This window comes from Suncus etruscus, chromosome 15, assembly GCF_024139225.1.
Source record: "Suncus etruscus isolate mSunEtr1 chromosome 15, mSunEtr1.pri.cur, whole genome shotgun sequence".
NCBI classification, from domain to species: Eukaryota; Metazoa; Chordata; class Mammalia; order Eulipotyphla; family Soricidae; genus Suncus; species Suncus etruscus.
In genome coordinates, this window is record NC_064862.1 from 24,827,816 (window position 1) to 24,853,996 (window position 26,181).

The 26,181-nt window shown below is 52.4% G+C and overlaps 2 protein-coding genes and 1 non-coding gene across 4 annotated transcripts in view; 2 read left to right on the plus strand and 1 right to left on the minus strand.

Annotated features, from left to right (window-relative positions):
• RNFT2 (ring finger protein, transmembrane 2) overlaps positions 1-8,851 on the minus strand; it is a 71,570-nt gene extending 62,719 nt beyond the window's left edge. Inside the window, exons 1-5 of the mRNA XM_049788825.1 lie at positions 8,781-8,851; positions 6,500-6,664; positions 5,679-5,737; positions 2,002-2,483; positions 876-952 (exon numbers count right to left, since the gene is read on the minus strand). Coding sequence (XP_049644782.1) covers positions 876-952; positions 2,002-2,483; positions 5,679-5,737; positions 6,500-6,523 — 642 coding nt within the window. The 5' untranslated portion in view covers positions 6,524-6,664; positions 8,781-8,851. The remainder of the gene's footprint in view (positions 1-875; positions 953-2,001; positions 2,484-5,678; positions 5,738-6,499; positions 6,665-8,780) is intronic.
• LOC126031617 (U6 spliceosomal RNA) lies at positions 6,944-7,050 on the plus strand. Its single transcript, XR_007503449.1, has one exon. It is a non-coding gene; the product is annotated as a U6 spliceosomal RNA (small nuclear RNA).
• A 192-nt stretch (positions 8,852-9,043) lies between the features above and the next one.
• On the plus strand, positions 9,044-21,769 carry SPRING1 (SREBF pathway regulator in golgi 1). 2 transcript variants are annotated; one of them, XM_049788864.1, is made up of 6 exons: positions 9,044-9,256; positions 17,224-17,380; positions 19,132-19,283; positions 19,431-19,544; positions 20,497-20,576; positions 21,254-21,769. In XM_049788864.1, exons 1-6 carry the CDS (start codon positions 9,146-9,148, stop codon positions 21,279-21,281), a joined length of 642 nt encoding a protein of 213 aa, XP_049644821.1. In that variant the 5' UTR covers positions 9,044-9,145; the 3' UTR covers positions 21,282-21,769. The 2 variants fall into 2 exon arrangements, with proteins under 2 accessions (XP_049644821.1, XP_049644820.1); XM_049788863.1 differs by lacking the exon at positions 21,254-21,769 and adding an exon at positions 20,781-20,941.
• Positions 21,770-26,181: the final 4,412 nt, after the last annotated feature.

Here is a 26,181-nt window from a genome sequence, read left to right on the forward strand (position 1 = left end):
TTAGGTAAGGACTTGGTATTTCTGAAGTCGCAGCTTCCTTCACCAGAAAACCAGGGCTGGAGGATTCGTGTGGTTCTTCTGGGTGGCTGCTGAATCTGAACATGGCCTCACTGCGGAGTCACCTTTGGGCTGGGTGGGTGGAAGGGACAGGACAGAGATTTTAGGGGTGGGGAGGGGGAAGTGCCAAGAAAGGAAGGGGGATCAAGTTGGGGGAAGATGGGGAATGCAGGAAGGGTCTAGGAGGAGGAAGGCACATCAGGGACCATCCTTGGGAGGAAGCAAAGGAACGAACCCCGAAGATATGAGAATCCCTGAAGGATGGGAACAGGTGAGGGGACTTTCCAGTGGATTTGGGGTGCTTGTCAGCTGGCCTGCAGCTGGGGAGGCTTTTAAGATTATCTGTCGAACCCCAAGTCATCACCAGGGTTCCCCCAGGATGAGAGGGACCAGAGAGAAGCATCCAAGGACCCTAGGGAGGATGGGCATAGGGGTACATGACAGACTCCGTAAGGGTAGAGGGTGTTGGAATCGAAGCACGTGGGTGACCTGAACCTGGCAAAGGCAAAGGGAGCCCCTTTAGAAATGGGGGTGCCTGGGGATGGCTCTTTCGGCTGGAGCCCAGCTGCTGTGCCCACAAGAGCCTGGAATCAATCCTGGTACCAGCAGCTGGTGTGGAACCCCCCACACAAGAAGGCATGCGTGCCTCCCTGGACATTGAACTGTGGCCAGAAACCAGCTCGGTGCATCCATGGGACCTAGGCTCCACTTGTGGAGGTCCCTCAGTTTGGGGGTGTCCACCGAGCCCTCTATTAGGAGGTATCCACTACAGCCCTTTGAGGTTGTCCACTGCAGCCACTCAGGAGGAGAAGACTCACCTTCAATGACACCTGTTCCCGGAGCGTGGAGTTGGCGTAGGCGAAGGTACTGGCCATCCCAATGCACACGGCGATGCCTGCGGGTCAGATGGTGGCCCCAGCTCAGATCTCCCCTGAGCCAGCCTGCGGGGCACATTGGGAACCTCACTTGTGGGGAATCTGAGCTTCGTACAAATGGCAGAGTTCTGAGCTGCTCAGGCTGAGGATGGGGTCACTTTCGGGTTATTGACAGAGGAGGCAAGGTTTGGGAAATCTTTTGGGCGGAAGAGCTCCTGTGCAGTATTTAGGGTCCCGGGGGGCCCATTTTCAGCAATTATCAGCCAGCTGGGTGAATGGTTCAGTGTTAGGATTGAGGATGAGTGCCACTCCAGGTGGCACTCAGGGGTTCCTCCTGACTCTGCCTTCAGAAGTTACTCCTGGCAGGCTCAGGGGACCATATGGGATGCCAGGGATCGAACCAGGTTAACCATGTGCAAGCAAATTTCCTCCCCATTGTGCTATCTCTCTGGCTCCTTTCTGATTTTTTTGTTTTGTTTTGTTTTATTTTTGGGCCACACCTGGCGGTGCTCAGGGGTTACTCCTGGCTATCTGCTCAGAAATAGCTCCTGGCAGGCATGGGGGACCATATGGGACACCGGGATTCGAACCAACCACCTTTGGTCCTGGATCGGCTGCTTGCAAGGCAAACGCCACTGTGCTATCTCTCTGGGCCCCTTTCTGATTTTTTTAACCTCTTCTATTAAATTACAGCATTTTTTTTTTTTTTTTTTTTTTTGCTGAGGGGGAGAGGGCATGCTTCCAAGCTTAAGAGACTCAGGCTCACTCTAGGCTTGGTGATTAGGGGTCCTCTAGAGCTACCCCAGAAGTACTCAGGGACCTCTAGGCTATACCTGATAATACTGGGACCTCCAGGTTACTCGGTGATGCCAGATGCAGGGGACAGATATCAAGATTCCCCGGATACCAGGTCTAGCATGCATTAGCATATACCTGACTTGGTTCCACCTCCCAGCCCTAAACCTGGGTTCTGCTGTCTGTGGGACACTGGGGTGTCCTTGAGCCTCCCAGGACCTCAGCTCTCCCTCCCCAAGACCCCCTTATCCCTCAAACCCCACCCTCTACTCACCGAGCTTATGTTGAAAGCAGAGCTTGGCCAGTAGGATGAGGATGAAGGGCAGCCCTTTCTGGAGCCAGCAGACCACCGCCTTCAGCTCAGACAGGGCAGGTGCGGGGGTCCCTGGCTGCTCGTCACCCCCCTCATCAAGGTGTGCCCGGTGGTCTCCACCCACATGCTGCAGCAGGGAATTCCCCCGGTGTGCCCCATGGTGGAAGTGGTGGTGGGACTGGCGATGGTGGTAGGCCCCTGGAGCCTCGGCCCGGCCCCCGCCATCCTCCCTGGAAGCAGGCATCTGGATGAACACGTCCCCACCACCAGCCGCAGAGCCCAGCACCAGGCTGGACGGGAAGGGTGGAGTGGGCAAGCTGCCACTGGGGAGCCCCGATAACCCCGAGAAGAGGGTGGGCGAGGAGGTCGCTTCTGCCTTCAGACTCTCAAAGACACCGCCTGCATCCACACTGGCCTCCGAGCTGAGTGCCTGGCTGCGGTTTCTGGGGAGACAGAAAGAGAAAGGTCCCCCCTAAAATCAGGAGCACAGAGAGATGGAGCCACGGGGGGAGCAAGGGGAACAAAGAACATCATTGAGGGTCCTGAGCCATAGCACAGCAGAGAGAACCTTTGCCTTGCACATGGACAACCCAGGATCGATCCCCAGCATCCCAAAGAGTCCCCTGAGCACCACCAGGAATGATCCCTGAAAACCCCAAAAATCTGTGGTCCCCCCAAAACAAACAATAAAAAACAGCATTGACCTCCTGCAAGAGCAACAGGTGGGAACCACACAGAAGCTAGAGGGAGGCTGGAGCATCCTAAGCTTTTACCCCTGACCTTTCACCCCTAACCCTGGATGCATTATTATCTGTTCAGGAGACCAGAGGCATCTGCAAAAATATGCTCGGTGACTTATTTCACACCTGGCCCGGAAGTCTCTGATAAACCCAATAGTGGGTGACTCTACTGTTACTCCAGACTCAGAGGACACATTTTCGGCCCCGGTTGTCCTACTCAATGTCATTGTGGATCCTTTTCCCTCCCTGGGGTTCCTTGCCTGTCCCTGCTCCTCCCAGCAGTTCCTCTGACCATTTCAGCAAAGATCTGACTGTTTGGAGGACACTCCCTGTCTCTGGGTTCCATTGTACCCTCACTGCCCTAAATTCAGGATGACCAATTTGCTCTTCCTTCTCCAGATCTGGGATTCCCCCCTGGCTCACAATTGTGATCTGTCCCTGGGACTTCCAGAAGAGGCAGGAAGTGCTCAGACCCATAATGGACCAATGAACCAAAACTATGGGGAGTGAACCTTGGCACAGACTGAAAAAAGGCCCAAGACCTTCCATGAAGGCTTGCATGTAGGACATTGATGCCCAGGTTGGTACTAATGCCCAGTAGCATGTGGTCCCCTACTGGATCCCCCTGTGACACTGTTCCCAAACTGCTTGGCAGATAGAACCACCTCCCCCCCCCCCCATAGAACATCAGTTCTGGGGGACCCCTGTAGACCCATTGCTCTGGGAATTCTCTTTTAGGCATAAGTCTAGGAGACACACTGTTCCAGAGATGAGGAAGGACAGCACAAAGAGAGGTGCTATCCCTCATAATCAGAGGTCGCTCACAGGTTTGCCTCTGGAATGTCCTTCTTCCCTCACAGAGAGCTCAGTCAAGAGAGATTAGGTATTTTTTGTTTGTTTGTTCTTTGGGCCACACCCGGTAACACTCAGGGGCTACTCCTGGCTATGCACTCAGAAATCACTACTGGCTCGGGGACCATATGGGACACCGGGGATCGAGCCCAGGTCCATCCTGGTTCAGCTGCGTGCAAGGCAAACACCCTACTGCTGTGCTACTGCTCTGGCCTTGAGATTAGGTATTTTTATGACCTGTTGTGTCACTCAAGAAACATTCCTAATCCCCAAAGCTTATGTTTAACCTCTCCTTGGCATCTCACATCCCTGGCTGCCCATCTCTAGTACCCTGGTCCCTGCCACTCTACATATATCCCAGTTCCTCTTGTCCTATATAAGCATTACTGAAGTGAAATAAAGTGTTTCTGGTCACCAGCCTCAGAACCATTCTTTCCTGGTCATCAACTGGGGAGAATGTCCTTGGTTTTGGGTTCACCAAGAGAAGGAAAATTGCCCCTTCCCAATCAACCAGGTTGGCAACAGTGAAAGCGACCCCACTCATAGAGCTAGGAATATTCCCTAAGCATTGCCAGGTGTGTCCTGAAACAGGAACAAAATTCTCTACCTTTTCATCATTCCCATTATACCACTGTTCTGATTATTATTCCTATTATTACTTATTTCCAAGCAATGCCCAGCAGTCTCCAGCCATCCTCAGTCCACTGGGCCGGATGAGTCAGTGCTTGTGCCTTGTTGAAATAATGCTATTTGGGTACACTGGGACCACTCCAGTAATGCTGGAGGGCTGGAGATGGAATGGGAAGTCTTGCAAGTACTCCAGCCCATCACCAGTGTTTTAACTGTGTTTTCTTTTTTTAGATGCTATACTTGTCTGTGTGACATCCACTAATCATAGGGCTAAAATGATTTTCTATCTCTTCTGGGAGGCCCAGCCTAATGTCCCTAATCCCTTCTCTGTGTTCATTATCATTCTGCCCCTGCCACTCAGAGCTGCAAATATTCTTTTCTTTTTCTTTTTCTTTTTTTGGCTTTTGGTTTTGGGGTTACCCTGGCAGCTTTCAGAGGTTACTCCTGGCTCTATGCTCAGAAATAGCTCCGGGCAGGCAGGGGGGACCATATGGGATGCCAGGATTCGAACTAGCATCTGTCCTGAATCAGCTGCGTACAAGGCAAACACCCTACTGCTGGCCTATCTCTCTGGCCCCAGAGCTGAAAATATTCCATAGAGCTCACCCTGCACCCTGCAGCCGTCTTTACCTAAATCAGCTTGTCTCAGCAGTCCCCATGCCATGCTTTGCTCTGTGTGGAAAACCCTCTAAGATCAGAGATCTCTCCTGTCTAGGCTCTCTTCTGTCTCCTGATTTCCTTGCTTTTCCCTCCTAGTCCTGCTGTTCCCCAGGCAACTCTTCATGAAATAGTGAGTCTCCCCATCTCTTGCGACCCGTGGGAAATAAAAAAATCTATTTTTTCATTCTGATTTTTGGGCTCTACATGGCAATTCTCAGGGATTACTCCTGGTGGTGTCAGGACACCATACGGGATGCCGAGGATCAAATCTGAGTTGACCACATGCAAGGCAAGTGCTTTACCCACTCTAGCTCCCCCCTAAATATTTTCTTTCCATGGAATTAGCCTCCACAGGGTAGCTCTCAGTCACCATATCGTGAAATACTGTGGGTACAATACCAATGAATGGAGCAATAGTACAGCAGTAGGGCATTTGCCTTTCATGCCCAGTATGGATTCCGGTTCAATTCCCGGCATCCCATATGAGCGCAGAGTCAGGAGTAACCCCTGAGTGCTGCTGGGTGTGACCCAAAAAACAAACAAACAAAAATGAATCACTGATGAATGAGATCAAGGAGTTTGTGAACCATGCTGGTATGGACAATGACCAAAGAGCAGCAATGAATCACGTGGAGACCGGAGCTGTGTTCAAATGTTCTGTAATCACTTCCACTTTCTCCATCTGATGTAGCCAGTTTTGGGGAGCCTCTGAGCACTCCCAGAGTCCTCAGCAAGCAGGAGCTGGGAACCACCTACCTTTCGGGTGGAATGCTATCCGTGTTGCTGCTATGGCGTCTCTGCATTTTCCTGAGGACCTGAAAGTCAAGGCAGGCAGTGAGTAGGTGCAGTCCAATATCTCATCCAGGACAGCCGGCCAGACTGCCATGGAAAATGCAGAAGGCACTGGCTGTCCCTGACACCCACAGAACCTCCTGGCATTCCTCCAAACCAGGGACTTGGGTTTTTAGGTCATTCAACCCTTCAATGCCACACCCCATGCCAGGAAAAAAGAGCACTCGTCCCATTCCACAGAGAACACTGAAATGCCAAAGGGGACGAAGTCTTTTTGTTTGTTTGTTTGTTTTTTGTTTTTGGGCCACACCTGTTTGACGCTCAGGGGTTACTCCTGGCTATGAGCTCAGAAATCGCCCCTGGCTTGGGGAGACCATATGGGACGCTGGGGGATCGAACCTCGGTCCGTCCTACGCTAGCGCTTGTAAGGCAGACACCTTACCTCTAGTGCCACCTTCCCGGCCCCGGAAGTCTTTTTTGGGGGGGAATAGAAGCACACAATGAACCACTGTAAGTAAAAAGTTCTGTGAACTGGCAGAGAGAAGGTACACAGCATGGACTGATGCTGACACCTATCATATATATATATATATATATATATGTATATATATATATATATATATATATACACACACACACACACACACACACATATATATATATATGATAGATCAGCAACCTCTGCGTGGGCCTGTTCTGTGGAGCTGGGGTAGCACCAAGCTTCCTTCCAGCCATCACCTGCAGGAAAGCATCATTTGGGTGTAAATTCTCATGAGAAAACTCACTTGGTTCACTGAGACACGCCACATGGACTTCAGAACTCCATGTTGGTGACACTGGAGGGGGACCTTCAGGGCTTCTGAGGGGCTGTAACCACAGGATTGCAGAGAAAGTAGCACTTGCCCTCCTCTTCCTCTTCCTGGGAGTGTGTGAGTCAGGAGAGCCTGGACCTGGATGGGAGAGAGACTTGTGTTCAGGGACACTGCACCTAAGATGGAGTCTGGGGGCACACCTAAGAAATGATTCTGGGGCCCGGAAAGATAGCACAGCGGTGTTTGCCTTGCAAGCAGCCAATCCAGGACCTAAGGTGGTTGGTTCAAATCCTGGTGTCCCATATGGTCCCCCATGCCTGCCAGGAGCTATTTCTGAGCAGATAGTCAGGAGTAACCCCTGAGCACTGCCGGGTGTGGCCCAAAAACAAAACAAACAAACAAAAAGAAATGATTCTGGTGCTCACTTCGGCAGCACATATACTAAAATTGGAACGATACAGAGAAGATTAGCATGACCCCTGTGCAAGGATGATACGCAAATTTGTGAAGCGTTCCATATTTAAAAAAAAAAAAAAGAAATGATTCTGGCTGCTTCACATCTAGGCTTAGCCCCTCATGATCCCCTCTTAAAAACAAAGAAGTTTTTTTTTTTGTTGTTGTTGTTGTTTTTGGACCACACCCATCACTCCTGGCATGCTTGCGGAGCCATATGGTATACTAAGGATCGAACTGGGGTTTTCCCAGGTCAGCCGCATGCAAGGCAAACGTCCTCCCGCTGTACTGTCTCTCTGGCCCCAACAATGAAGAATTTGATGCATATTTGTCCTCCAAAAATATGCTAAGAAAATACAGCCACATAGCTGGGCCTCTGCTGGTTTCTCATTATGATCACAACAAAAGCCAAGTCTTGCTTGTGGTCCACGGGTTTGACTAGAACATAGTTTCTCTGCCTCCACCCTGTTTGCCTCTGGCCACACTGGCCTTTCTGCTCTTCACACATGCGACTTTGTACCTATTTCAGGGCCTTTGGTCTTTCTGTTTGCTTTTCCTAGAGTGCCGTCACTGTAGGCCCAGTGTCCTTACTTCCTAGAGGTCATTTCCCGTTTCCTCCTCACTCCCTGTCTCACCATTACTTTGTCCCATGTGGTATTATTTATTTGCATGTTGGCTTATTTCTGATCTGTCTCTCCTGAAAATAGGGAATTGCCTTGTCTGGTTTGCTTCTCTCCCTCTGCATCCAGAACCTTGCCTGGCTCACAGAAGCCCTCATCTTGATTAATTCGATGGATAAGTCTATGGGCTCTCTGAAATATCCTTGTCCAGATATCCTTTTGCTCTAGATAGAATAAAAATAATTTCCATAAACACTTAACCTCCATGAACTTTTAATTTTTTTGTGTGAAAGAATTTCCATAAACACTTAGCCTCCCTGAACTTTTAATTTTTTTGTGTGAAAGGCCCAACAGTAGCATTGGACCCTAATTCGGAATGGCTGCACGGGTTGTTAAATGACCTACAAATTCTCACTTCTTTCAGGAGGAAGCATTTGTCTCACCAAGGCCGCTAAGTTTGGAGACAAAAGCGTGCTCCTTTGGACAATCAAGTAAGAGATGGAGTTTTAGAACACCCATCACACTCTAGAGAGGCTCCTTCCATAAATATTCTCCAAGAACTTGCAGCCTCAGCCTAATAGCCCCCTCATCCTAATGACCTCTCCCTCCATCACTTACAAATCCTTGGGAGGAGGGAGAAGATACAGTCCCCTCCAAAGTTCCCACCCACAAATTCGACACAGCCTCCTAAATCCCATGCCCACGTTGTAACTTTCAGATGCGACAGCTTTTGAAGGGACACAATGTTGGCAGGAGGCCCTCCCGGCTATTCCAGTATTTGCTGAGATGCCATTTTGCACATGGGATAAATCAGAACGGCTGAAGGCAATGCTTTTAACTCTAGGATGCTCCATCCATGTAACTGCACGACTTTATTCCAGCTCAGCTGTGACTTTGCGTTGCAGGCAAAAGTTTTCAGTTGCTTTCCTGAGCCATGAAGTGACTGACAGCATCAAGGCCTGGGAGCATCCCCAGCCTGGGACCATCTTCATCCCTGAAATTATCCTGGAAGGGAGCAAGTGCACTTGGATATACATGGCGCTGAACATTTCTCATTCCGGCGACTAGAGCTCGTCACAAATCACCTGAAAGGCCTGCGAGGGCATCAGACCACGCAGGCCGTCGGGAGGGGGAGAAAAAATACAGGAAAAAAGAAACCCAAGAAACCGCTTTCTCTTTACCTGCCCAGACAATTCAGCATCCCTGCGCCATCCTCCGCATCCCTCTGAGCCAATCACAGGGCGAGGCCGGGACCCACGTGACTCCCGAGTGCTTCCGGCTTCAGGTTGAGTACCGGGAGAAAGACACGCGAGAAGAGGCGAAGGGTCCCTCCCCTCCCGCGAAATAGCCCGCCTCTTCCGGAACGTCAACCAATAAGAAAACGCCATTGCGTCACGGCAACCAATAGCGAAGAGTCTGAGGTCACGTGAGGCCAGCGCGCAGAGCCTGCCGGGAGGAGCTGGAGGGACCGACGTCGGAGGCTGCTGCGGGCGGCCCAAAGGGGCCATGTCGCCCGGGCCCCGGGCCTGCCTCGCTCCGCGCCGATATGGTGAACCTGGCGGCTCTGGTGTGGCGCCGGCTCCTGCGGAAGAGGTGGGTGCTCGCTCTGGTCTTCGGCCTCTCGCTCGTCTACTTTCTCACCAGCACCTTGAAGCAGGTCAGTGGCCACTTCCGCCCGCCTCTGAGCTCCAGATTCCCGGGCCGGGTCCGTGTATGCGCGTGCAAGGCCGTGCATGCTCGTGCAAGCTCGTGCAAGCTCGTGCATGCTCTTGCAAGCTCGTGCATGCATGAGCCAAGGTGCAAAGGGTGAAGGCAGGCTCCCCTGGCATCTCCCGGGTGTCACAGCCCTGGACGCCTTTCTGGGTGTGTGTGCATAGCTTAGCAGGGAAGGGATCTGTTGCTTCTTGCAGCCTCCCCATCCGTCTGCCTTCTCGTTTTCTTCTCCCCCGTGTGATTTGCTCTGGGATTTAGGGGTGAATGGGTCCCTGCGAACCCCTGTGGGCTGCTGGAGCCCAGCCTGAACGTCTGCGTCTTCTGGGGGTGGGGGTAATACTTCTCCTTCTGTGTGTCTCCATTGGTACCAAGGAACTCAGCTTCTTGACCCTTTCGCCAGGCTCTGGGTGGTAAAGACAGCGAATCCCAAGGAGGGGAAGCAAAAGGGGACTTTCTTCCCACGTGTAGCCCCCCCATAGATGGGGAGCTAGGAAAGGGGGCGCCCAGAAGTGGCCCTCCCTGGCTTACCTAATCCTGGGGATCTCTGGCTGGGACATGGATGCCGTGCCTGTGGATGATTGCGGAGTTTCTGTGGCTTGCGGTTCCTGCCACTTCAGGCACCTCCCAAAGTCGCATTGTTGTTACCCCTTGTCTTGTGTGTCTCCTTCAGAGGCGGGGTCTCCCCTACTCCTGGGCTGATCTTTGGGATGACACCGTTGAGTATGACCAGATGTGGCCGGCACTGAGCTCTTGAGTCCCTCGAAACACCTCACAGTCATGTTCAGCAGGTGGCCTTCCTGTTCCTGGGAAGCCCGCAGATTCATCCTGCCTTTCTCCCTTTTCCCCATGCTCTGCCCCCTCCCCCAAGGGACACACCACACCTCATCCTGGATCTTAGCTAGCTCCTGTCATAGCCACAGCCTCTTTGTCTTTCCTCTCAGTCTTTGGTCTGGGTTTGTGGGTTCTGATCTCACCCTGTAACTGGAGCAACCCAGCATGGGGCCTCTGTCCAACTGCTCTCAGTGGGAAAGAGAAGAGGAAAAAGGCTAGGGTTTATTTCCTTCTCTGCGTTTGGTACATTTTTTTTGGGGGGGTCATACCCGGTGGCACTCAGGGGTTACTCCTTGCTCTGTGCTCAGAAATCGCTCCTGGCAGGCTCCAGGGACCATTTGGGATGCTGGGATTCAAACGAGCACTGTGTGCAAGGCTAACACCCTACCACTGTGCTATCTTGCTGGCCCCACATTTTTGGTTTATTTATTTGTCTGTCCATTGGTGAGTACTTGGGTTGTCTCCACCTCAGGACTGAGCAGTTTGCTAAGTGTCCGGAGTAGCTGCACTATTTACAGTGATCTTGAAGGACTTGCTCTAGCGCCTAGGTGGAATATCAGAGAAGACCCTCAATTATCTGGAAACCCCATTCAAACACTCCTTTCTCCCCGCCCACTCCTTTCTCCCACCTCTTCTCAATGTGTTTTTTTTATGTTTTTGTTTGTTTGTTTGTTTGGGCCACACCCATTGATGCTCGGGGTTTACTCCTGCCTATGTGCTCAGAAATTGATCCTGGCGTGGGGACCATATGGGACACCGGGGGATCCAACTACAGTCTATCCTAAGCTAGCATATGCTTGCGCTACTGCTTTGGCCCCAGTTTTTTTTTTTTTTTTAAACATATTTAACCCAAACTGGGTGATGGGTAAGGGGCTTTTTATTTTAGAATCAGTCATTTAGGGGCCGGAGAGATAGCATGGAGGTAAGGCATTTGCCTTTCATGCAGGAGGTCATTTGTTTGAATCCCGGCATCCCATATGGTCCCCCGTGCCTGCCAGGAGCAATTTCTGAGCCTGGAGCCAGGAATAGCCCCTGAGCACTGCCGGGTGTGACCCAAAAACCACAAAAAAAAAAAAAAAAAAAAAAGAATCAGTCATTTAAAATATTTTTTTTTCTAATAGAATCACTGTGAATTACAAAGTTACAAAGGCATTTATGATCGAGTTTCAAATACCCATTCCTTCACCAGTGTCTTCAGTTTCTCTCCCGCCTACCCCAGCCAGCCTCTGGCTGGCACATTTCTTTTCCCCAACTGTCTTAAGTGTCTCCCTTCTGTAGCATATCCCCCACCTCCTGCCCCAGTGGCAGGCTTCCTGCTGAAATTCTCTTGCTCTTCCTTTCCTTTGGGCGTTTGATACCCCCCTGGGAAGTGTATTACCCACCTAGGGGAGAGATCCTAGTGGGTTCCTGTAGAATCAGTCACTTAAAAAGTCACTTAAAAAGAATTCTTTCCAGATTGATCATACTTTTTTGTATGGTACATGCAAATAGCCAGGTCTGTGTACACTCACATCATAGGATGTGGGGAGTCTCTAAGGGTGAAAAGAATCCTGGGGCCAGAACTGGGTGCTGTCTCACTCCAGCCTTCTGCCATCTCCCCATCTCATACCCCTTTCTACTCTCATCCGTGTTACCTGGTCGGATGGTCCTCTCAGTGAAGACCATACCTTTTTCATCTGCAGAGTGTCGGGGATGTGGCTGAGAAGGGGCGAGGGTGGGTTGTGAGACTCTGGGAAACCCCCTCTAAGCTCCAAGGACTTCCCAGCTCTGTCTCTGGGTGCTGAGAATATGCTCTCAGAGCAGTTTATTCATCTCTCTGCCCAGAGAACCATCTTCAACTTCTTAGTTCTTGACTTCTTGTCCTTGTACCATTTTAGCTCATGCTTTGGGGAATGGTTGAAATGGTAGCGATGGGGGGGGGCAGAGAAGTGGGTGCCAGGGGTGGGGGTCATGGGGTAGTGGAGAGGATGAGGCTGGTGAGTAGTGACTAGGGGATTCGGGCATTTGGACTAATAGGAGTGCATGAGCACTGACCATGTCACATGACATCTGCTGCAGTCTCTTACACTGGCCTGGCACTGGGGCCACTTACCAAGGTGGGAGGAGAGTGGGGTGAATGGGCGACTGCTGGCCCCCGAGAACTCCTGGGAGGTGCGAATAGAGCCTAGCAGTGCTGGAAGGTGAGTCCCTGTCTGGGAGCAGTGCGCTCGGCTCCAGCTGTGCTGGTGTCTTCACGTCAGTCATGCCACGGCAGATCCTGCCTAAAGGCCATAAGCCCCGGAGGTGCTGCTCCCTTCCCTCTGGTTTTCTGGTCACCTTGGACCTGTTCTTCAGGAGCATTTGTGAACTACCTCACAGGACAGGCAGAGGAGAAAAACTGTCCTGTACTTGCCCTGGGTACCCCTGGGTATCTTCGGGCACAGCTTCTTCCTGCCACTGTTCATATATTTAGTCTGCTGAGTGCATCGCTTCTTGTATGGTCCGTATTTCCCCCACCTTAGAGCTTGTCAGGGTTCTTGTCTGGGTGCTCTGGAATCCTCTCTTCCTTCTTACCATGCTGGGGGAGGGGACTATGTGGGGTCTAGATCTAACCCCAGGGCCCCACATGTAAAGCCTCCAACCCTCTGAGCCATCTCCCTGCTTTGGAATCCCCTTTCACTTATACTGTTCCTTGTTATACAAATGATTCTACATCAGATGTTTTTTTTGTTTTTGTTTTTGTTTTTTTTTTGTTTTTGGGCCACACCCGTTTGACGCTCAGGGGTTACTCCTGGCTATGTGCTCAGAAATCGCCCCTGGCTTGGGGGGACCATATGGGACGCCGGGGGATCGAACCGAGGTCCTTCCTTGGCTAGCGCTTGCAAGGCAGACACCTTACCTCCAGCGCCACCTACCCGGTCCCACATCAGATGTTTTTTTGTTTTTTTTTTTTAAATCCATCTGATGACCCTGCACAGTAGGCAGGGCCATTAACAGAAGGCAGAATACTTGTAAAATCAGGGTCCATGGAATACTTTCTTCTTAGCACCTGATGATGGGTAGAGAAAGCTCTTGATTATGTTTTCCTTTCTCCCTTTTGCTCTCACCTTCTTTTCTGCACCCCTGCAACCTCTCTGTGAACATGGGTCCTGTTGGATGGTGCTGAGTCTGACTGGCTCTCTCAGCTGTTCCGGAGGCTTTGGGAGACTAGAGGACCTGAGTGTTTTAATCATTGAATCATCGCACATCGTCCAAATTGATACCTAGAAAGGAATTTGGGCTGAAAAAATATGAGCCCTGTAGGGCCGAGCTGCTGACGGAGGCGGGCCTGGTGCAGTGGGTAGATGAGTTTGGGCAGGGTCAGAAAGTACTTGTTGGGGGGAGCCACCTTTTCCTCTTCTTTCCCACTTCTTTTGCCAGTCCTGCACAGATTCTGTGCAGTTCATCTTGCTGCTGCCCTGTCCCATGTGATCATCCTCTTTACTTGACCAATGCTTTTTGGCAATATCCCTTTGGCGAGATCCTGAATATTCCTATTTGGAGACAAATTCAAGTGCTCAGGTGGAAGAGAAAGAGGAAGCTCTGTGGAGGGGCCCCGCCAGCACGCACTCGGCCTGAACTTGCTCCCTTCCATTTAGGAAGAATAACGGGACCATTGGTGCAGCTTGAGGTGGGTGAGTGCACTTGGCCTCGCGGTGAGCTTGGCCATGGTGCCTCTCTCATGCCGCTGTGCCAGTGAGCACGTGGGCTCATCACACAGTGCTCTGCGGATCTCCGAGGAGATGGGTTGTGGCATTGCCTATACAGGGTCCACCGTGCCTGCAGACTCCTCCCTCTGCACCCAGGAAGGTGGGCATCTTGGTCTTTCCCATCTCATCCAACTCGAGTCACTCTTCTCTGTAGAAGAAACACAGGGCCAGGCCAGACAGAGGTGCAACCTCCTGCAGAATAGCTGTGGCCTCAGTGAGCCCAGGAACACAATTCAGGGCTGGGCTGGGGGTGCCGCTTGCTAGGCTGGCAAACCACGGGTACCACTGATGGTGCCACTGGGAACAGTCACCGTAATGGACAGGCCACAGGCAGGGGAAGGGAAGGTCCTTGTGCTCATCATCCTATTGGAGTCCCTGGTCCAGGAATTTGGGGTGGGCTCTGGAGAGGTGGTTTCCAGCACAGCGACGTGTTGGATTATTTGGTAGCCTTGGAGCCCTCATTAACTTGGGTTCTGCTGTCCTGCTGTTGTGATTGTCACACAGTTGAGCTAGGACTGAGAAGCACCAAGCACAAAGCACCTCAGTTTGTATTTAGATATGGCCAGTCTGAGGTTAGGAGATAAGAAAGGCAAAAAGCTAGTGTAGCAAATGATGGGACTGTGACTTATTTTTTTGAATCTTTTTTTTTGGGGGAGGGGGTTTGGGATTCACCCGGCAGCGCTCAGGGGTTCTTTCTGGCTCTATGCTCAGAAATCGCTCCTGGCAGGCTCGAGGCACCATATGGGATGCCGGGATTTGAACCACCATCCTTCTGCATGCAAAGCAAACGGCCTACCTCTATGCTATCTCTCCGGCCCTATTTTTTTTTTTTTTAATCTTTTAAGTTTTGGAATAATTGTAGGTGAACTGGAACGTGGCAAGGATCATTGTTCCCTTTCTGCCTCCTATTAGTGATAATCATGTTTGTGTTCATCTTAAATCATCTTTAACTGCGAGCAGTTTCCAAACGGGTTCCTGGGGTGTTAATAACCACTCATGTGCTAATAGACTGTGGATTATCTTTATACCATTGTCTGGGCTCCTCCAAACCTGTGTTGTAATTATCATAATATAATGAGTCATAATATATGCACATTTTCCTGTAACTTGCTTTTCTTCACTTAATAATATGCTTTGTACATTCAGAAGTCTATAGCCGCCCTATCGGTATTAAAACCACCCAGGTGCTTAGTATACTGGATCTCAGATTGAGGGAGGGGGTGCAGCATACCTGATGGTGCTCAGAGCCCACTCCTGATTCTCCACTTAGGGATCGTTCCTGGCAGGTTTAGGGGACCACATGGGATGCCGGGAATTGAACCCAGTTTGGCCGTCTACAAGGCAAGAGCTTACCTGCTGTGCTATCTCTCTGGCCCCTCAGAGATCTTTGTTTTTCCCTCGGTCTGGACCAAGGTACAGGATTGACCTGTACCCACAGAATCTGGGTTCAGAGCCTCACATGACCTCCAGCTGCTGCATCTTGGCTTTGTAGAGTGGCCCCCACTGCACCACCACTGTCTTTCGTCTTTTTCCAGTGTCTCCTGGTCTCTGCTGTCTAACAGGGCTGTCAAAACACCCCGTCTACCTGCTCCATCTCCATTGGTGCCTCTGTCCCAGGAGCCTCAGCTGGGGGCCGGAGCGAGCATAGGTGCTGATCTGTGTTTTACATGCCGCCAACTTTTCAGATGATGCTCCTGCAGAGGTTGGGCCCTTTTATTTTTCTTATTGACCATTTTGTTTTTGGGTCACACCTGGCGGTGTTCAGGAGGACCATTTGGGGTGCTGGGGGGTTGAACCCAGGTCTATTATATGCCAGGCAGGCTCTCTACCTGCTGTACTGTTGCTCTAGCTCAGTTCGTTTCTTCGTTTAATGTCTCTACCCGCCATCGGCAGACTTGCACGGGGAGTCCCTTTAGCTCAAGCAGCGACCTGTGATGGACAAGTCAGTCTTGAGCTTCCAGAGAAAGCGGGATGCTGACCAGACTCCTGTAGAAAGCCTGAGTGAAGGAGGGAGGTGCCGGCTGTGCTCCTTTGCATTCCCAGCAATAGGTAGAAGATTCTAGAAGACAGTCTCAGGCTTCTGTCATATTTCTTTTCTCTTGGGTCGGTAGCTAGAGGCTCAAGACAATGGCCCTAAGCACTGGCTCCTTAGGTGCCTCTTGGCTTTTCTTGTCTGCATAAAGGGCTGGGAGACACGGATGTCTGAGAGGACGGAGCCATGGGGCAGTAGGGAGGGCACTTGCCTTGAATGTGGCTGACTGGCTTCCATCCCTGCGACCCTAAGGGTCCCCTGAGCCCCCCTAGGAGCGATCCCTGAATGCAGAGTCAGGAATAAGCTCGGAAAATTGCCAGGTCTGGCCCCAAACCAAAAAATAAACTAAAAGAAAAAAAAAACAACAGTGTCAACTGAGAAATTTGAAAGTCTTCAAGTTTCTTCTTGTCCCCCACGCTGGGACTTGGACCAGACCTGGTGGTGCTCAGCGGCCACTCCCAGCAGTGCTTGGGGAACCATGAGGTTCAGATGGGGCCACTTGCATACAAAGTACACACGTGTACTCTGGCCCATTGAACTATCTGTCTCTCTGCCCCCCCAGGACCATCCTTTGTCCTTTGTGTTTAAACAGTATACACATCCAAGTGCTCCCAGCCGTCGTGACAGCATAGCCTCCTGGGTTGACCCAGACCAGAGGTGGTCAGTGGGACGCTGGGCACTGCTGGTTCTCAGCCACATACTTGTAATTGTGGGTGCCATGGTCATGCCAGAAGTCACCAAGTTTCTCTCTCTCCTATTTCAAAAAAGTACTGAAATTCAGCATCACGTCCACAATGTATTTGCTTCCATATAGATTTTCTTTTTTTTTTTTTTTTTTTTTGGTTTTTGGGCCACACCCTGTGACGCTCAGGGGTTACTCCTGGCTATGCGCTCAGAAGTTGCTCCTGGCTTCTTGGGGGACCATATGGGACGCCGGGGGATAGAACCTCGGTCCGTCCTAGGCTAGCGCAGGCAAGGCAGGCACCTTACCTCCAGCGCCACCGCCCGGCCCCACCATATAGATTTTCAAAAAGGATTTTCTCCGGGAAAGTTCAGACTGGCTCCTCACCCCCGCCCCAGGAGTCCTTTTCCCTGTGAGGCCTGTGCCCATGTGGATGATCTGCCCCTGTGATGTGCTTTGTGTGGTGCTGTGTGTGTGCAACTTCATCCCACAGTCTCGGTTCCCATCTTGTCTGTCTCCTCGCTCAGGCTCCGCTGTGGGTCATTCCAGGGGTGCTGGGCTTCGGGCCTTGGTGGGCTGTGCTGGTATTTCTGTTCTCTCACTTGATGCCGCCCACGGTCCCTGTCTGCTCTGTGCAGGAGGAACGGGCCGTGAGGGACCGGAGCCTCCTGCAGTTCCGAGACCTGGAGCAACCCATCCCCTGGAAAGTGCAGTTCAACCTGGGCAACAGCAGCCGTCCCAGCAACCAGTGCCGGAACTCCGTTCAGGGCAAGCACTTTATCACTGATGAGCTGGGTGAGTCTCCCCTTGGGGCCCCGCGGTGCTTTGTGGTGGAAGGAATCCCTGGTCCTCAGGCCTCAGACTTCCTGGTCTTTCCTGCTTTGCCTTTGTTCCTGAGCCTCAGTTGTGTCCCATAAGCTGTGTGTACAACCTCGACCTTGGCTGTTGAGCTCATGTCTGCTGGCACCGCAGTATGTCCTGATCGCAGAACTGAGGTGGCATTAGATGAGTTAGGACAAACCCCAGGAATGCATGGTTAGGGACCAGAGTGGTAGCACAGTGTGCCGGGTTTGAAACCCTGGCATCCCATTGGGTCCCTCCTGAGCCTGCCAGGAGTGATTTCTGAGCTCAGAGCCAGGAGTAACCCTTGAGTACTACTGAGTGTGGCCCCCAAACAAAAACAAAACAAAAAAAGAAACAGAAAACTTTTGTTTGTTTCTTTGTTTTTGGGCAAGTGGGGGATTTGGACCACACCCTGTGGTGCTCAGGGCTCCCTCCCCCCCACCCCCCCCCACCCCCAGCTCTGCTCAGGAGAAATACCTGGTGGGGTTTTGGGGGGGTCCACGGGATGCCGGGGATCAAAACTGGGTTGGTGATATGCAAGGCCAGTGCTTTTTCTGCTGTACTCTCGCTCTGACCCCATGATCACTTTAAGAGCAGTTGGGGGCCCAGAGAGATAGCACAGCGGTGTTTGCCTTGCAAACAGCCGATCCAGGACCAAAGGTGGTTGGTTCGAATCCCGGTGTCCCATATGGTCCCCTGTGCCTGCCAGGAGCTATTTCTGAGCAGACAGCCAGGAGTAACCCCTGAGCACCACCGGGTGTGGCCCAAAAACCAAAAAAAAAAAAACCCAAAAATTCAGTTGGAAGCTCTGAGCCCCACAGAACTGATGTCTGATATATTCATGTCCCCCCATCCTCCTTGTGCTGAGGGAATCCCTGTTTCTTTTTTGTTTTTTTTTGGTTTTGATTTTGGTTTTTGGGTCACACCTGGCAGCACTCAGGGGTTACTCCTGGCTCTACGCTCAGAAATCGCCCCCAGCAGGCTCGGGGGACCATATGGGACACTTCTCACTGAGGACCAGGGAGTTTGGGACCTCACACCAAAAGTTTGGGAGAAGCCATCCCACACCTGCAGGTCCTTCATGGGCCCCGGGAACGTCCCCTGGGCCCCTTGGGTGCCTCTCTACACAGTTCTGTCCTGCTCCTTGAAGGACGGAGGGCATGTCCCCTCAGTGGCCTTGAATGGCCAGCCTCCTTTCTTGGGAGACCTTTCCTTTTCTGCGGTCACACCGGTGGTGCCTGGGATCAGGCCCATCCTGGACCCTCCCAGTGCCATTTGATTCTTGTCCTGTGGCTCACAGGCTAGAGGGGATGGGAAGACAGGGTGGATTTAAAGGCTGTGGGTAGAAACAGAGTGGGTTGAAAGGCAGCCTGCAAGGGATGAGGACATTATAGAACCTCCCTCCCAGGGATCCTTCGTGGCCTTTTCGCTCAAATGTCCCTGCTGAAACAAAACGTGTTTACTCCTGTGGGGAGAGGCTGGCGTGCCCCCCTTCCTGGAGATGGGACCCTGGCAGGGTTGTGCCCTCCCAACGAGCCATGGCAGAGGCAAGGGCTGCCCTGTTGCTCTGCCCTCCTGCTCTTCCCAGCGCGTGCCCTGACGCTGCCCTCCTGGTGTCTGAGACCTGCTGCCACTCACAACTCATGTGACGCAGGGAGACTGGTGGGCCCTGGAGGCCCCACTCAGGTCCCTCTGCCTTACAGGGTACATCTGCAAAAGGAAGCACCTGCTGGCCAGTGGCTGCTGTGACGTCCGTGTGCCCAGCACCCGGCAGTACAGTTGTGACGGTTGCTTGCCCAGCGGCTGCTGTGGTACCTACGAGCACTGTGTGTCCTGCTGCCTGCAGCCTGGCAAGGTGGGCCCGGCCTCCAGGTTCTCCTCTCCCCGCTGGCTCCCCTGGGCGCCCTTTTCCCACCTCCCTGCCTGTCCGTTCAGCCCTGGGAACCTGGTGCCTCTTCCCTCTGGCGCTTACCACCACTGCCTGGACCTTGGGTTCCCACAGCAACTTCTCCTAGAGCGCTTCCTCAACCGGGCGGCAGTGGCCTTCCAGAACCTCTTCATGGCTGTCGAAGATCACTTTGAGCTGTGCTTGGCGAAGTGCAGGACCTCATCCCAGGTCAGGAGAAACATGCCTCAGGCAGGTGGGGTGTGGGGGACTTGGTGAACAGTGAAGGACATCCAGGAGTCCAGCGTGGCAGTGGCCACTGTATTTGGTGCCCTGGCAGTGTCTGGTGTATCATCGGTACCAGCCTGAACAGGATCGAGACATCAGGTCTCGCTGGTTGGTCGAGGCCGACTGGCTTTGATAGTCTACTTCTCCTGCTCCTGAGAGGAGCCCCCTCCCTTTTTGGTCTGGGGGTTGGAGAAGGGAATTTGGCGGATGTGTTCCCCACTGTTGGTTAGAGTCCTTTGTTCTGGGATAGAGCAGGTTTGTAGGAACAAGGAGCTGGCAGGTGCCACTAGCAAAGGACAGTCCCACAGTTCCAAGGACTGCTGGGAACTGCTCTACTCTCTGGGCTCGGAGTTACAGCAACTGTGATGCACAGCTGAGGTGGTCTTTGAGACCACCGTGCATGCCGGTGTGCTGTGTCCAGCAGTTCTCCGGGTGTTGCTGGCTCAGGGCAGCTATAGTCCAGCGGAGAGGGCCCCAGCCTTGCACTGGGCTGAATCTGTTTTGATGCCTGGCACCCCATAGTGTTCCCCTGAGATCCTTAGGTGTGATCCCTGAGTACAGAGCCAGGAGTAAGCCCTCAGCATCGTCAGGTGTGCCCTCCCAAGAAATAGCAATCATGAAAAGGGGGTCCTGGTGCCTGAGATTCCAGACTCCTGGTCATTCTGGGGGACTCTTGGGCCTTTTGCCAGATCAGGAGCCACCCCTTTTGATTTTGCACACCCTCCCTCGAGTGCCTCTGGTGTTCTGTCTGAGGGGGCTGATGAGCTCAGCTTTGGGGTTGTGCGTCCTGGTGCCGGGGGTGCCCACTGGAGGTGGCTGCCTTCGACTGTGGCAGGCAGAAAGAGCCAAGGAGAGACTGGAGGGACACTCACACCCCTTTTCCCTTCTGCCACAGAGTGTGCAACATGAGAACACGTACCGGGATCCAGTTGCCAAGTACTGCTACGGGGAGAGCCCTCCAGAGCTGCTCTTGGTGTGAGGACTGAGCAATGGTTCACTGCACCCCCCCCCACCCCCACGCCCTGGAGATCCTCACAGGAAAAGGACTTGGACCACTGAGCCAGGGGAGGACCTGGGGTGACTCTCGCTTCCCCCCAGGGGGGCCATCTTGGTTGCTTTATTTATTGGGAGAAAAGAAGGGTTTGGGTGGCAAACCCACCTGGCCTGGTACATGAACAGACGCTGGGACCTCGCTGTTGTCTTGGAGTGTTCTGCAGTTTCTCCAGTTCAGACGCTGCCACAGGGTCCACTGAGAGTCGGCACACCTCAGATGCTGTACCTGACTTTGCTCTGTACGGAAACATCAAATGTTTACTGAGAATAAATCAGAAAGGAAATCATCCTAAAGCTTCTTTGTGCGGGCCGGAGGGGTTGTTTAAAACCTGGGGAGGTGGCTGGACTCCACCCAAGTACTGTTTTAGCTCTGCTCAGGAGGTCCCTCCTGGTGACACTTAGGTGACTGCTGGGGACACAGCCAGGATGGGTCACAGGCAGGGCTGCCTCCCTCTGCTGCCTTTGGCCCTTCTGCTCTTTCTTTCCTGTCCTGGTCTTGGTCATCCCTCTTCGTGTGGCCACCTCAGACCCTGCCACTGCTTGAAGACACTGGCCTTTCTCTTGGTGCTCAGCAAGACTTGTCTTTCACCCAGAAACAGGCTTTGTGCATTTCTGATGCATTCCTAGTGCCAGCAGCTAGCCGGAGCATCCTGCCCACCCACAGTGCCACCATGTTACTGAGGAGCTGGGAGCAAGTTGTGGCCCCCTCCTCACACCCCCGAGATATGAGACATCAACACAACCCAGCAAACACTCATCTTGGCCTCCGGGGCGCTGTCCTTCCTGCAGCCTCACACAGTATCCCCCGGTCCCCCGGCTGACTCATCTCTGGTCATCTCCCCGGAGAGCGGCCCAGTTTCAGCTGACCTAGCCTGGCAGGACTCTCATTGGCCCTGAGTATGTTTTCTGTCCTGGCGTCCACCAGGGCTGTGGTCTTGTTTGGAAACAGATGCACAGTGAAGCCGCCCAGCCTCCTCCTGGGTCCCTTTCCCTCCCTCCAAGTCTCTCGACTCCCAGGATTGGTTGTGGGGTCTAGAATTAGGGACCCCAGTATGCCCTGAGCCTAGCCAAACCTTGATAGTGTTTGGGATTCTAGGAAAAGATCAAAGAAGGGATGAAGGAAACAAACATAAAAAACATTCTTTTGTTTAATTCTGTAGTTTAAAGTATTTCCCCAAACTCAGCTGCTGGGGCCTGTTGGGGGATAAGGGCTCCCCCACAGTCCTGCATTGACACTTCAGATCCCAGGGAGACTGGTATATTCCAAATCTGGGAAGCAAATTTTATATCCATGTCTGTGTGGACTGGTCCAGGCCCTGGCCTTGGGGTGGAGGTGGAAGTGGGTGGCCAGGAAGGGTCCACAGTTCCTCAGGGCCCAACAAATTTAGCCCGTGGTGGGCCTGGCATGTGGGCCAGCTCCGGGTGGGTTGTAACTTCCTGGCATGCTCCTTCTTGTCTCCTTCCTCGGCTGGCATGGAGGAGGGACCTTTGCTAAAGGTGAGCCAGAGTCAGGAAGATGAGAGGCGACAGTCCTTCCAGCCAAAGGCACACCTTCCTTCTCTTCCTGCTGCACTTTTTTTCGACAATGGACCTCGGTCCCCTCTAGCCCTGTCATACTTGTTACCACACACAGTGGCACTTGTGAGTATCAGCTAGCCAGCGTGGCTGAGCCTTGTCCAGGACTGTTTGCTGATTGACCATGAAACTTTGTGCTAAATTCTGACTAAAGTGCCTGTTTCCAGGATGGTTCCCTGTTTGTTTTGGGGCCACACCTGGCGGTACTCAAGGCTTATTCCTGACTCTGTCATGCTCAGGGATCACCCGTGGGGCAGGGAGACGAGGTGGGCTCAGGAGACCTTGTGTGGTGCCGGGAATCCAACCCAAACTCTGCCTGTGTACAAAGCCAGCACCCTCCCCACTGTCTTATCAGTCCAGTCCCCTTTTTAAATGAAAGAAGATGAACCTTGTCTGCCCCATGTTCCTCACTCAGAAGTGGTGACTCACAGCCAAATGCCCCAACTTTTCCACTTGATTTAGGGCAGTCTGGAGATTTTTTGGGTCACAACTGGAGAGCAGCGGGCGTAGGGAGGGAATGCATCTAGCAGAGTGGGGCATCTAGGGTTCTCTGCTCTAAGTCCTGTGGCACACGGCTCCCACGGCCCAGAATGACCCCAAGTTCCCAGGCCCAGATGGCCACAGGGCTGGGGGGTGTCATATTCCACCCCCACCTCCCCTGCTTGCTGAGAAGATGCTGATTTGATTACATTCCCGCCCTTGCTTTCTGCCCTGCATAAGACCTGCTGATTAAATTACCCTGAAAGCTCAGGGGAGCGAGAGCTGTTTCCTCACAGGTCCCTACCAGCTGGCGCTGCCTCAAGGAGCTGGCAGGACGCTGGCCTGAGCCTCGCTGGGGCCACCCTATGACATGGCAGCAACCCGTGGCTTGACCCCACCTGCCTGGCCTTTGTGGGTGCACTGTGGGATCCGTGTGCTCCACAGAGTGATGATAAATTGCCCTCTGCATACCCCAACACCTTCAGGGCCTGAGCCTGACACAGCTCTTGGCAGGAAGCATGGCTTGGGGCTCCAGCACCCTGTTTCCACTCAGAACTTCTGTGAACAGAGTAGCGGGGCCTGCTGTTGTGTCCGACGTCAGAGCAAGCCCTGCCTTGAGCCTGCAGCCTCTCGGTCTGAAGAGGAGGATGAAGATGAGAATGAAGCCTCGTGGTCTGGGTGGTAGACAGGTATTCACGTCCCGCAGCTGTGGGTTCTGTGTGCACTGGACCAAGATGCTATGGCTCTAGTCAGACTCTTGGCATTTCTCAGGGCCCCAGCTGGGCCTTGGGGCTTGGCCCAGTTCATTGGTTCATTTCTGGTACAATACAGGGGTAGCTAAAGGCTGCTCAGAACCAGCTGGTCAGAGAAGTGAGGTCCTGGCTGGCCTTGTTGAGCGAGTGACCCTGAACGCCCACAGTTCACGAGGGTGGACTCAGGCCCTTTGTGCGGCAGTATGTGCCATGTGTGAGAAGACAGCATACATGGCATGGGACATGTATGTGTTCAAGCCTGGAGCATCGGGTACATGGGTGACAGTCACTTATGTGGTGTGTGATGCCTGCCATGGGCTTGTCTGTAAGTGGTCCCCAAGCCCCATGCTTGTTTGATGGCTGAGAGCATCTGTAATCTTCCCTGAATGAATGACCCTGCCTGAATTTGTCCTTGTTCTCAGGTGTCAGGGAGCCCCAGGCTCCAACCTTAGAAGATCCTGCTTGTTCACATCTGGCTGTGAAGTTCTGCTGGTATTTTGCACGCACACCTGTATTTCATGGGGTTGGTGCAGAAATCGTGAGAATTTTGAGCACAGACGACCGAGATGCAGACATCCTGCTGGGGAGGGTTGAACCCCGTTGCAGCCAGTTAGCTTGTAAATGCAAGGTTTGCTCGAGACCTCAAGCCTCTAAGACAATTGGGTGGGGGCTGCAGCTCTGCACTGCAGCTTTAAATATGGTTTCTGTGGTAGGACTTCCTCCAGGCAGCCCCCTTGGCCAGAGGTGACACCTGTAGCCTACAGTGGCGAAACCTCTCCCAGGGGACTCAGCTCTGTTGAGAGGTGAGAGAAAGGAGTTGGCCTGCCTGGGTCAGCCCCAGGAAACTTCAGAAACCTGGGTGGAGAGATGGCACAAGGACTTGCCTGCCACACAGTTCATCCTACTTTAAGCCCTCACGTTTGATCCCCAGTATCACCTACAGACCCCTGGACACTGCTAGGAGTGGCCCCCAGACCAGAACCCCAAATAAAATGGTCCTGAGTCTGGAGCCAGAGAAAGACAAAGGACAGCAGGCAGGGCACTTGCCTTGTACACAGTTGACCAGTTCGATCCCCAGCACCCCCTAAGGGTGGTCCCCTGAGAGCTGTCAGGAAAGACCCATGTGGGGCTCCTGATTCCGTCTGCACCTGTCCCTCTGAGCAATGTCCAAGGTTCACAGGGCCCAGAGCACTGGCTGGTGGCAGCTGCTGAGGCTCCGGGACCTTCCCAAGCAGGGCCTGGCCTCCAGCCAGAGGCCTTGCAGAGGAGTGAAGGGGCCGAGAGATGGTGCAGTTGCATTTTGGGCCACTTGGTGGCACCAAGTCCCCAATATTTTCCTAATGTCATCGGGAGCGCTGGGGCCTGTCCCAGCACTGGGCCATCAATCGCAAAAAGTCCCCTGAGGCTGGTTGAGCTTGCATCTGACTGTGCTCAGGGAAGTGGCTCTGGGGCTGCCTATGTGTGCTGTGACCCTGTTTTGCCTTATTCCTAGCTGCCGCCTGGTGAGTTCCAGGTACCTTTCTTCACTTTTAATTTTTCTTTTTCTTGGTTTTTGGGCCATACCCAGCTGCACTCAAGGATTACTCCTGGCTCTGCACTCAGAAATCACCCCTTGCAGGCTCTGGGGACCACTTGGGATGCAGGAGGTCTGTCCCAGGTCGGCCTCTTGCAAGACAAACACCCTACCGCTGTGCTATCATTCTGGCCTCTTAATTTTTCATTTTTTGGACTGCATCCTGGTGGCCTGGGAGGACATGCAGTGCAGAGTCCAACCCGCAGGAGAGGAGCTGAGGTGAGCCTGTCTAGGCTCACATGTCGTCAAGACTTATCATTGGGTCTGGCTTACAATAGCCTTGATTTTTATTTGTTGTCACTCTTGTCTTGTTGGGGGCCATACCTGGTGGTGCTCAGGGGCCCTATAGGGTGCTAAAAATTGAACCCAGGTGGTTGCATGCAAGACAAATGTCCTACCTGCTGTACTATCACTCCAGCTTCTGGAACATACTTGTTTGAAGCCCAGTGTATTGGGTGTAACCCCCACCCCCCAAACAAGCCAAAAATAAAGCTGGTTTCCAATATAGAAATATATACAAATTTGGTCTGGTGATGGTGGTGGGTTTTTTTGTTTGTTTTTGTTTTTTGTTTTTTTTTTGAGCCACACCAAGTGATTCTCAGGAGTTACTCTTGGTTATGCGCTCAGAAATTACTCCTGGCTTGGAGGACCATATGGGATGCTGGGGATTGAACCCAGGTCCACCATGGGTCAGCTTCGTGCAAGGCAAGGCAAATGCCCTATCACTGTGCTATCACTGCAGCCCCAGGATTTGCTTTTTGATATCACTTTATCCACCTAATTTCTTTAGAAATCAGAGTGAATTCTATGCAACTGTTTTATCCTTAAGTTACATCAAATTTAAAATCTTTTGCTGTCATTTCAACAATATTCACAGAATCTTCACTAGATTCCATCTCAAGACACCGCTTTCTCTGCTTCATAAATGCAACATATTCACTAAAATTTGATGAGACTGCAGAGGTCTCATGTCTTCAGCTCCACTTCTAATTCTATTTCCACCATATCTGCACTGACTTTTTCAAGTCTTAAATACCTCGAGGTCATCCTTAGTATTGGAATCAATTTCAAAACTCCTGCTAATGTTGATATTTTGTTCCCCCTCCAGAGAATCATGAAAGTTCTTAATCACATTTAAAATGATGAA